Below are 12,333 nucleotides of genomic sequence, written 5' to 3' on the forward strand. Positions count from 1 at the left end.
AGGATATGAGATAACCTTTTCATACTACTTAAGTAACTGTTTCCCTCCTGTTATTTCTTCCAGGAGGTTATCATCTTGTGAAAATCGGAGATCTATTCAATGGGAGATACCACGTGATCCGAAAGTTGGGCTGGGGACACTTTTCAACAGTGTGGCTATCATGGGATATTCAGTAAGTGTCTGTGGTCCTGCAAAGAGTTAGTTAGGGGATGGCTAAATGTTTTTGTCTGATTTTCCAGAGCCAGTCTACCTTCAGTCTAACTAGACTGATTTCTTGATCAGAATTTTGTTTTGTGGATAATCTTTGTGTTCTTGAGCAAATGACTTTTCTCTGGAGAAGAAGACCTTAGAGACAAGACATTAATTAAATTAGTATCAGTACGACACTTAGAACTCCCATATTCAAAGCATTCAAGTGAAAGTATGGTATGTAAATTCGTAATTTTTCTTACTGGAGTACAGTTGAATTGCTTCACAAAAATTAACAAACAAATTTAAAAAACCCTACAAGATAATAGTAATTACCCACCCTTTTTGCTCCAGAGTGACTTTTTAAAAAATCAGTTGCCTATGCTTTTATATAAGGATTTCTGGTACCAAGAATTAATCAGTCAGACTCACTTATTATGCAATGTGGCCAATAAGATGCAACTCTATTGAGTTGCATCTATCTTGACCTATATACTTATGGGTAAAGACAGGACATTCACACCGGATGGCTACTGTTGTGTTGATTGTTGTCATTTTTTAATTTGACAAACTAAGGGAAAAGAGATAAGTGCCCCTGACTAAGTTCTTGCTGCACATCAGTTAAAAATCACTGTTCTAGACCAACCTGTGTGAAATTTTCTTGTGTGTTATTTTGGTAACAGATTTGCTCAGCTGTACAGTCTAAAACTATCCTCTACATAGAAAAATCACAGGCAGTTAATACTGAATGTTTACCTAAAAGTGTACCATCTGTTTTTGATGAGACAATTATTGCTATATATGCACTTAATTTTTTTTTTACCTGAGTATTTCTTCTGACTTCTTATATCAGTAAAGTATTACAGCTTTTAGCCTTTTGCCAAATAGACAGGATACTTTAGGTTTGATGGGGTTTCTCCCCTTATTTATTCTCTTTTCATTGTTTTACTTGGATTCATAGAGACATTAAGAAAGTAGATTTTAACTTAGAGAAGATGTTTGTTTAGTGTCATTACCCAAGAACAGATTTTCTTTCTGTAAAGTAAGTTTAGCCAGTTAATTGATAGGTACAAGTGATTCCCTAGAAGTAGTCTGTGTTTGAGTACAGGGAAATATGAAGTCAATATTGGTACTTTTACCACTGTCTCTCAGTTATAGCGAAGTCTTAGCTTCCTAGAGTAAGGGAGGGCATTTAGTTAATTATCTATGTTTGTTTCTTAGGGGGAAGAAGTTTGTAGCCATGAAAGTGGTTAAAAGTGCTGAACATTATACTGAAACAGCACTCGATGAAATCCGGTTGCTGAAATCAGTGAGTATTACTAGATCATATGTGTGAACTGCAAAGCATTCAATAGATAAAGTTTTAATTGAAAAGACTATGAAGTGCAAATTCTTTAACTTGGCTAAAATTTGCTATAAAGTTCCAATATCTTGTACCGGCCAATGTGGCTTGGTTGGTCGGCCAGCCCTGTAGCTGAAAGTTTACAGGTTTGATTCCCAGTCTGGGTGAAGCCAGGAGGCAACCAATCAGTGCTTCTCTCTCTTCCTTCCTCTCTACAAGCAATTAAAAAATGTACTCAGGTGAGGATTAAAAAAAAGTTCCAATATCTTTAAAGATGTAAAGGAAAACAACAGTATTTACCCATTCTGTCCATGTGGTAGAGAACTGAAGGAATATACTGTCACAGGAATTCCGCCTACATACATATTGAAAAAGCTTCCAAATAAAAGTGTTTATTGAGCATGTTTTATATGCCAAATAACACCAAAAATGTTTTTCTTTCCTAAAGGAAAGTTGCACTAAGAAATATATCTATTTTATGTTTTAAGATGTTGTAAAAATAAACATTGTAGTTATTAACTCCTTTATACCTAGAAACTTAAGTACATTTATCAAGAACTTACTATTTTATATTCTTGAACTCATCATTTTATTTCTTCTGAGCCTTAGATTTTTCATTTGTAAGGTGGCAATTTAGATCAGGAAAGCTCTAAGGAACTACTTTTCAAATGTCAGTCTGTGACAGAATAAGGAGTTTGTGCCCCAAAAGTAAATTAATGTACTGCTTCCTTCATTCAGAAAGTCTTTCAGTGAAAAAAAAATCAGCTAAGTAAACAGTGTGGTTGGTGCTATGGTTGTTTTGCATCCTGCAAAAGCTTCTTAATTCCTCATGGCCTGGTTACCCTTGGTTAACTTTGGAGTCAGACCTTGAGTAGTAAAATGGTGATGTAGAACAGTAGTCTGTTGGATGCATTTCTTTGTGAATTAAGTTCTTTGCCTATTTGAGTTACTAAAATTTTAATATGTTTTTCCTAACAGATTTTTATGAACTCTTTCTTGGAGTTGTTAATCTTTTGTCACATTTGCTTAAGGTAGACATTTGGTTTATTTCATTGCTTTCCTATTTACTAAATACTGTCTTTTCCACTCTAGGTTCGCAATTCAGACCCTAGTGATCCAAATAGAGAAATGGTTGTTCAACTACTAGATGACTTTAAAATATCAGGAGTTAATGGAACACGTATCCTTTTAAGAACCTATTTGAGAATAAATAAATTGTGAATTAACTCTCCGAAAAAAAAAAGCCAGATTTGTATAAACAGGATTTTTCTCCCTTGTCAAGGCAAACTATAATCAAATTCCTTTCTTTTGTTATAAATTTCTGATCAGAGATGTGAATCATGCCTATATTTGTATGTTGTGATTTTTCTGGTTATTGCCTTCAGGTTTTTTTCCTTTTCAGCCCAATTAAACCAAACCAAAGTCAAAAGAACTTTTTCAGAAAATAGCCTTGTGTTACTAAGTAAAAATTCTATGGTTTTATCAATTAGCACAAGAATTTTAATGAAGCTAATTTTTCATGGTGAATACTGCGTAAACAAGAATTTCACATATATTATTATCTATCTAACAGGCCCCCCCACCATGGAAGAGGTTGTACATGTAAATTAATGCTTAAAATCTAAATAGTTGTGATTGATTACATACTATTACAATGAAAAAACTGGCTTGTTTTATGTTTTTTATTCGGATTCTTAGAATTTTAGAGTTGGAAGGAAGCTCAGCTGGTTTTCTATATATTTTCAGAGCAATATGCAGTGAACAATTGAGAGGTTGTTGTGACAGCTATGCTGATACAGGCCTATCAGATTTTTCAGAATTAAAGAGTTCTCACTCGTATTAGAGAGGCTAAAACTGCCTATTCATAAACTTTAAAACTGTAGAGAAAAGACATTTTATATCTCATTTTATTTTCCCGCATGTTTGGCTTCTCTTAACATTCTCAGTTACAAGTGATGCTCTTTTTTTTTTTTAAGGAGGCCAGCTACGTACAGCTCTAGCATTCAGTGAACTATATGATAAGAGATTTGAACAGAGAAGCAAGAAGAGAAGATGAGAAAGCAGAACAGTTGATAATGTGAAAAGATTTTATCATTCTGTAGTTTTGAGTTATTTCCTTGAAAAAGTGAAAATCACATCCTTGTACTCTAAGGAAAACTTGCAAGAATCAGCCCATTTTAAAACTGTATCTTTGTCTATAATGGTCACTTTTTAGATGGCTTGCTGTGTTGGGGGGGCGATGTTCAAACAAGAAGCCCAACCAAAAAATAAAAACATACATAGGATCTCACGATGGCCATTAATTCTGTTTTCCTATTATTTGGTCTTGTATTATACCACATTTCTCTAATTTGGAGAGGTTACAGATAAAACAGTAGAAATATTCTAAATAGTTTCCTTTGTAATAATAGTGAGTGGCTTTATTTGACCCAATGCAAGAAGGTTTTTTAAAAATTAAAATATCTAGTAGATTTGAATTTCAGGCTCCAAGATATTTTCAAAACATTGCCAGATGGTTTCTCTGCAGTTTCTATGCGCTGAATTCCTATTTTACTCATTTCTCCCTTTGTCCTTAGCCATTTCTCCCTGCCCTTCCTCTTACTTGTCTCTCAGATATTTGGCTACTGTATTATCTGCTACTAGAGATTGGAAAGGGTGAAACTCAGACCACTCTGTTAAGAGTTAAGGGGTTATTCTCTTCTTATCTCTTTTCACAACACAGGCATACTTACATGAAACTGTGTATTTAGGGTTTTTGTTGTTTGAGGGAGGTTTTGTATACTGCTTTTTCCCTGGAGGACTATCTTTTCTCATATCAAAATATAAAGAGCCCTGGACTAGAAAGTTATGTAGACTTCAATATAAATGGGTTTGTTCTATTTCTAATGGGTGGTGAGGGGAGAGAAGAGACAAAGAAGGAACAGTTAGCTGGTCTGTATGTAGTATGGGATGCCACCTGTGTGACCTACTGTCTTTAGGGTATTTTTTGCCTCTTTTGCTAGCTCCTCTTTTCAAAATGCATTCTAAATGTGGCTCTTACTTATTTGGTGTTCAGCCTTTTGTTTTTTCTTGACACCACCTCCCCAAGAAATCGTTTTTCATCTATCCTTTTGTTTTTAAGTATATATTATTGATTATTCTGTTACAGTTGTCCCAATTTCTTTGCCCCTCTCTGCCCAGTACCCTCCTTCCTTCCAGCATCTCTCCCCCTCAGCATCTCTCTCCCCTGCCCCTCCTTGGTCCATGGATCATACATATAAAAGTTCCTTGGCTTCTCCCTTTTCTATACCGTTCTTAACATTTCCCTGTCTGTTGTGTTCCTACCAATTATACTTCTTGATTCCTGTACCTTTCCTTCTTCCTCCCCCCTTCCACCTCCCAGCTGATACCCTCCAAATGATTCCTATACCTACGATCCTGTTCCTGTTCTAGTTGTTTGCTTAATTTGTTTTTGTATTTTTAGACTCAGTTGATAGTTGTGAGTTGTAAGTTCGTTGTCATGTTAATATTAATTGTTTTTTTTCTTTAAATAGGTCCCTTTAACATTTTGTGTAATAATGGCTTGGTGATGATGAATTCCTTTTGTTTTACCTTATCAAGGAAGCACTTTATGTGCCTTCCAATCTAAATGATAGCCTTTTTGGGTAGAGTAATATTGGATGTAGGTCCTTTTTATCACTTTGAATACTTCTTACCAGACCCTTCTTTTCTGCAAAGTTTCTTTTGAGAAGTCATCTGACAGTCTTACGGGAACTCCTTTGTAGGTAACTATCTTTAACCATTGGCATATTAATTATGCTGTGTCTTGGTTGGCTCCTCTTTGGGTCCAACTTGATTGGAACCCTCTATGTTTCCTGGACTTGTATGTCTATTTCCTTCACCAAATTAGGAAAGTTTTCTTTCATTATTTTTTCAAATAGATTTCATATTTCTTGCCCCTTGTCTTCTCTTTCTGGCATCCATATAATGTGAACGTTGGACTTCTTGAAGTTGTCCCAGAGGCTGCTTATACCATCCTTACTTTTTTGGATTCTTTTGTCTTCTTGTTGTTCCACTTGGTTGTTTTTTGCTTCCTTATGTTCCAAATCATTGATTTGATTCTTGGCATCATGTATTCTACTGTTGTTTCCTTGTAAATTGTTCTTTATTTTCAATTAGTGTATTCTTCATTTCTGACTGGATCTTTTTTATGCTGTTAAGGTCTTCACTGAGTTAAGTGTTTTGAACTCTGCATCCAACACATTGCTTATCTCCATTTTGTTTAGCTCTTTTTCTGTAGTTTTGATCTGTTCTTTTATTTGGGCCATGTTTCTTCATCTCCTTGTTTTGACAGCCTTCCCGTGTTTGTTTCTGTGTATTAGGTAGAGCTGCTATGATTCCCTGTCTTGGTAGTGTGCCCTAATGTAGTAGGTGTCCCGTAGGGTCCAGAGGCATAGCCTTCCCTGTTACCCAAGCTATGAGTATTTGAGATAGACCCTTTGTGTGAGCTGAGTACACCCTCCTCTTGTAGTTGAGCCTTGTTAGTTGTTGGCAGATGACTGGGAAGGATTTACCCAGGCAAGTTAGCTGCAAGGACTGGCTCTGACCACTGACCACCAACCACCAACCTCTGCCCTCTGTGGATGATCAGCTATTTAGGGTCTGGGCCGTGGTAGTGCTCTGAGGTGATCTGTAGCTGTCCACTGGGGGTGCTGGCCTTGGGGATTTTCAGGTGGTGCAGGCCAAGGTCAGCCCCCACCTGTGTTTTGCCTGGGATCACCCTTCCTGAGCAATCTGAGAAGGCTGCTACTTGTGCTGGGCTTGGAGATTCCCAGGCTAAGCCAGACTATGAAACTAATCTGGCTGCTGCTAGTGCCCAGCCTGAGCCTACTGAGGTCAGTTATTGCTAACTTGATAAGATTCAGGAAGTTGTGAAGCATGAGTCAAGACCAACCATTCATATGGAGAATAAGCTTGGGTGGGCCTGTAAGTTGAGTGGGCCAGAGTTTCTGGGAATCACCAAGGCAGTTTAAACTGTTAGCCAGGTTGATGAAATCTCAAATATAGCACTAGCCTGCCAGCATCATGGTTATGTGGAAGGCTCAGAAAAGGTACAGTGGCCTCTGCTTACCTCGATGTCAGATACTTCAACCTCTCTCAGTATGCCACTCTGCCCTTCAAGCTGCCACCTTGGTGCTGAAGCTCAGAGGGAGTAAGCCTGAGTAGTTGAGTCTGTGTATGGGTTCTTTAAGAGGAATTGCTTGAGCTCCAGAAGTTTCTTCCAGTCCCCACTGGTTTTTGCAGGCAGAAATGGGAACTTACCTTTCTGGCACTGGAATCCTGTGGGGCTGGGCCTGCTTTCTCCTGAGATCCCTCCCAAATTTTTATCCACTGCACATAGGTGAGAGACCAACCCATTTGCATCTGCACCCCTTCTACCAGTCTGGATCGATGTGGTTTCTTTAATTCCATAGTGTCAGACTTCCATTCAACTCGATTTCTGATGGTTTTGAGTGATATTTGTTTTATATTTCAGTTTTAATTTTTTTAATTTATTTTTTATTGATTATGCTGTTACAGGTGTTCTATTCCCCCCTTCATTCCCCTCTACCCTACCCCCCATCCCCACCATTACCCCCCCTTTAGTTTATGACCATGTGTCTCAAGTCCTTTAGATTCTATATTTCCCATGCTATTCTTCCCCCCCCCATCTATTTTCTATCTGCTGTCTATGCTACTTATTTTCTGTACCTTCTCCCCCCTTACCCTCCTCCCACTCCCCTGTTGCTAACCCTCCATGAGATCTTCATTTCTATGGTTCTGCTCCTGATCTAGCTGTCCTCTTAGTTTGCTTTTGTTTTAGGTGTGGTTGTTAATAACTGTGAGTTTGTTGTCCTTTCACTGTTCATGTTTCTTTAACTTCTTTTTCTTCGATAAGTCCCTTTAACATTTCATATAATAAGGGCTTGGTGATGATGAACTCCTTGAATTTGATCTTATCTGAGAAGCACTTTATCTGTCCTTCCATTTTAAATGAAAGCTTTGCTGGATAGAGCAATCTTGGTTGTAGGTCTTTGGATTTCATGACTTGGAATACCTCTTTCCAGCCCCTTCTTGCCTATAAGGTCTCTTTTGAGAAATCCGCTGACAGTCTGATGGGGACCCCTTTGTAGGTGACTGTCCGCTTAGCTCTTGCTGCTTCTAGGATTCTCTCCTTCATTTTAATTTTGGCTAATATAATTATGATGTGCCTTGGTGTGTTTCTTCTTGGGTCCAAATTCTTTGGGACTCTCTGAGCTTCCTGGATTTCCTGGAAGTCTATTTCCTTTGCCAGATTGGGGAAATTCTCCTTTATTATTTGTTCAAATAAGTTTTCCACTGGTGGTTGTGCCTTTCCCCCTTCTGGTACTCCTATAATTCGGATGTCGGAGCGTTTAAAGATGTCCTGGAGGTTCCTAAGACTCTCCTCATTTCTTTGAATTCTTGCTTCTTGACTATTTTCTGTTTGGCCATTATTTGCTTTCTTCTGGTCCACTCCATTGATTTGAGTCCCAGTTTCCTTTTCATCGCTATTGGTGTCCTGTGCAATTCCATTCATTTCAATTAGTTTCGCCTTCATATATTTGTCTAATTTGTGGCTATAATCAGCCAGTTCTGTGAGGATCCTGATCACCAGTGTTTTAAACTGTGCGTCTGAGAGTTTTGCTATTTCTTCATCGCTTAGATTTATAGGCTCTGGGGCTTTGAGATCTTCTTGAGCCATTTTTGTTCTGTTCGTGCCCTTTAAGTGTGAGGAGCGGAGCCTTGGACTCCCAGGTTGCTGGGTTGTGAGGCTGTATGTGGGGGCGTGGTCAGAGCGGGTAAATGGCGGCACCCTCTGGTGTTTCTCGCAGCTGGGTGAGGAGCAGCACCTTAGGTGGTTCATCTGGGCCGGGCCACTCAGAGTTGCTGGGTTATGAAGCTGTATGTGGAGGTGGGGTCAGAGCAAGGAAATGGCGGCGCCCTCCCTGCCGCTTGCTGTGGGGACCCGCTGGGTCCCGGTCCAATCGCCCACTCCCTCGCTTGTCTATCCGCGCACAAATGCACGACCACAGTCAACCGCAGCCCTGCTCTCTCGCTGTTCCCCTGCGATCGCTTGCTTGGTCGCTCGCTCGGTCATTCACTAGGTCCAACCCTGCACCTGGATTCCGCACGCCTGAGTCCGTCCAACCGAGTTTTCCTGTGCAACCCCGCTCCACCAGCTGCTGGTTTCGCCCCTTACCGGTCAGGCTGAAGAATTTGTTGTTAACAGACTTCCGAAAAGTTCAATTTTCTGTGTTCTGGCTGTGTTTTCTGTTGCTAATATTTAGTTGTCTCTAAACTTGGTTGTGTGAGAAGGCACGGCACATCCACCTATGCCTCCATCTTCAGTTTTAATTTTGATATGGTTGTGCAAAGAGGTGAGCCATGTCTGCCTGTGCTGCCATCTTGACCAGAAGTCTCATCTTTTTACCCAATTATTTTTGTAAGGAATCTGCATTTTTATAAATCCTGTTGGTATATTTCACATGTACAAAAGTAGAATAATGAATCCCCACAGATCCATTACCCATTTTAGGCATTGTCAACTCAAAACCAATATTGTTTTGTCTGTGTCTCCTAATAATTTTGTAACCAATATTAGGTATATTATTTCATCCATAGTTGTTTTAGAATGTATGTCCAAAAGACAGGGACTCTCTTAAAATACAATCTCAACACAATTATCATACCTGAAAAAAAAATTGGGACCAGCTTTTTAGTCATTTGGTATCTAGTACATGCTTCAGTATCTCCAAATGTCTCATTTTTTTAATTCTTACTTGAGTCAGGATCCACGTAAGGTCTTTGATAGTTTATAATTTGGCAGATCAAGGTGTTTCAGGGTCATCTTGTACATTTCCTCTCTGAACCTGGAATGATCCATTTCTCTAAGAAGCCCTAATTCCATTTAGCAGGAAATGGTGAACAGAATCTAAGTATTAGGAGTACACTTTGCTCCTGGTTTGGTCACTGCCATTAATTACTTTTGTGATTTCTTGATCTATTGTAAAGAGCAATGCCTTCATTTCTTTTCCCTCCTCCTTTTTCTATAGAGTCACTTGAAATTGACCACTGTAGCTTATTACTCATTTGGGTTGTGTGAGCTGGTTAATTGGTTTTGGGTTTTGTTTTGTTTTTCTATTTTTTTTTTTACTCTGAATAGTTTCTGTTGCTATACCTTCAAGTTCACTAATTTTATTCTGCAGTTCCTTATGTGCCATTTATCCCATGCAGTATCTTTTCATCTCTCGCATTGTGCTTTTTATCTCAGATGTTCAGTTTGGGCCTCTTACTTTATACTTCCCATGTGTCTACTTTTCAATAGAATATAGAAACCCTGGCTGGGTAGCTTACAGTTCAATAGAGCATCGTCCCAACGTACCAAGGTTGTGGGTTTGATCTCTGGTCAGGGCACATACAAGAATCAACCCAATGACTGCACAAACATGTGTAAATGTACCTTTTTCCTTAAGCCGTCCATGGGGTGATACTGTGAAAATTTTTTTCCAGCACCTTGCCTTTGGTAGTTTTAGTACTCACTGATTCTTAAATCAGTTATTACTGTAGTTATTATAAAATGGCAATTTTCTGTATCTGTCATACTTTGTGTATTTATTACATGACTTTTTCTCTGAAGAAGATATTTCTTGCCTCCCAATACACACTTATTTTAGTATCTATTTGGACTCATTCTATTGTTAGTTTTAAGTTAATTTATAACCTCACTCTTTAAAATGTTCTCAACTTTGGCTAATGGTATCCTATTTCTTCTTGACATTTTTCCTGTTAACACATCAAGGTTAACCCTAGATATGGCCATTTCCTCAAGGATCTGGGTTTTTCTTTAGTGGCGAACCTTATGTAAAACAAAAATCTGGGCCCTAGCTCATTATTACATATTTATGTTTTGATTTTCCAATTTATGTAGAAGCATCTAGAGATGGACGATACCAACTTCTTGCTACTAAAATCCCTGCAGTGCTCTGCATACTACTAGTGTCAGGCATCCCTGCTGTGTGCCAGTGCTCACACGTAAGGACCCATGGTGGCCCCGGACTCAGACCAGTTTTGTGAACTACAGAGCATAAAGCAAGTCAGTTTCCTCTGTTGTTTAAGATGTTGACATTTTCATTTTGAGGATTAAGTTTTGGTACATTAACTTTTGTAGTTAAAGCAGAATTTCTTTTTCCTTCCATAGTTTTATTGATAAACCAACCTATAACAATTTTTAATTTCTTGGATGTTTTCAGTTATTGAAGGATTAATTAACTGGAATTTCAGAATACCGACAGCTAGATTTTTTTTAGTCAAACAGTAACTTTTTATACCTGAAGAATAATACAATAACAGTTTCTTTGGTGTGGGACACATTTTGCTTCCCTTTTTCCTCCTTAACGAACATCCAGATATCTGCATGGTGTTTGAAGTTTTGGGCCATCATCTGCTGAAGTGGATCATCAAGTCCAATTATCAAGGGCTTCCACTGCCTTGTGTCAAAAAAATCATTCAACAAGTATGTATCTTTTGTATTCTTCGGTGTCAGGAGTTTCTTATTTCTGGTAGAAGTCTTATTTGAAAAACTAGGGTTTTTTGTTTTAATTGCTAAAATCATTTTATTCAGCCCCTAGGGTTAACTTTATTTTTCTGTTTTTGAATATTTTATTATAACCATTTTATATTATAACCATTTTCCCTCCCATTCATCTTCTGTAATAATTATTAGAGAGGAAGCTCTGTATAGTTCCTGATTTTGGAGAACTTGGAGCCCTAATTCAGAAGTCCTGGTTGCAAATATTGATTCTATGTAAATAAAGAATTGCTATGTCAGATTGTTATCTTTTTATGTAACATTATTCATGAGCATTTTCTAATAATATAAATATCTTTCAGTGTTCAATAAAGACATTTACTATCAGGAAATAATTAATACTTCAAAGGGCAAATAATTTGGATGATGTGTTTGGTGGAAAGAGCTCCAGACTGGGAAGCAAGAGACCTCAGTTCTTTATCAACAAGGAAATTTGAATTAAAAGATATCTAAATCTTTTTCATAACCTACATTTCAATACTTAAAAGGGCATGTTGACCATTTATTCTTAGTCTTTGTAATGTACTTAGTTAAAGCTATCTCCAAATAGAATTAATTAGCTTTGTAAAACTTGGGAGAGCTTTTTATTATAAATAAACTCTTCATTCATAGTTCCAGTAACCTTTCTTAGAAAGTTTCTTTGTGCTTTAAAAAATGCTTTATTCTCTGTGGAAAACTACCACGTCATTTTTATATTTTTATTTTTTTAAATGTTATGTTGTGATTTCTTCATTCTACAGAAGCACTTATATTTTGTGTTTGCGAGTCTCCTGCTCTGTTCCCATTCAGGTGTTACAGGGTCTGGATTATTTACACAGCAAGTGCCGGATCATCCACACTGACATTAAACCAGAAAACATCTTGTTGTCAGTGAATGAGCAGTACATCCGGAGGCTAGCTGCAGAAGCAACAGAATGGCAGCGGTCTGGAGCTCCTCCACCTTCTGGTTCTGCAGGTAGTAGCTGTGGGGCTTTGTTCTCATTAGAATAGAAGTTAAGTTTCTATTTATACTCTATTATCAGGCGGTTAAGTAAAGTACCACTCATTCATTTAACTGTAGTAAGATACAGTAAGTGTTTATGTGTAAGAAATAGTCCCAGTCCTCCAAAGGCTTTTTTTTCATTCTCAGGATTGCTCCCATATTTTGTACATATTTTTCCACAAGTCTGTACAT

General features: G+C 37.9%; 1 protein-coding gene across 1 annotated transcript in view; it reads left to right on the top strand.

Annotated features, from left to right (window-relative positions):
* SRPK1 (SRSF protein kinase 1) overlaps positions 1-12,333 on the top strand; it is a 73,817-nt gene that overhangs the window by 35,177 nt on the left and 26,307 nt on the right. The window contains 5 exon segments of the mRNA XM_053671206.1: positions 64-172; positions 1,411-1,498; positions 2,624-2,711; positions 10,978-11,084; positions 11,949-12,114. Coding sequence (XP_053527181.1) covers positions 64-172; positions 1,411-1,498; positions 2,624-2,711; positions 10,978-11,084; positions 11,949-12,114 — 558 coding nt within the window.

This window comes from Artibeus jamaicensis, unplaced genomic scaffold, assembly GCF_021234435.1.
Source record: "Artibeus jamaicensis isolate MK-2021 breed Jamaican fruit bat unplaced genomic scaffold, CSHL_Jam_final contig_1803, whole genome shotgun sequence".
NCBI lineage: Eukaryota > Metazoa > Chordata > Mammalia > Chiroptera > Phyllostomidae > Artibeus > Artibeus jamaicensis.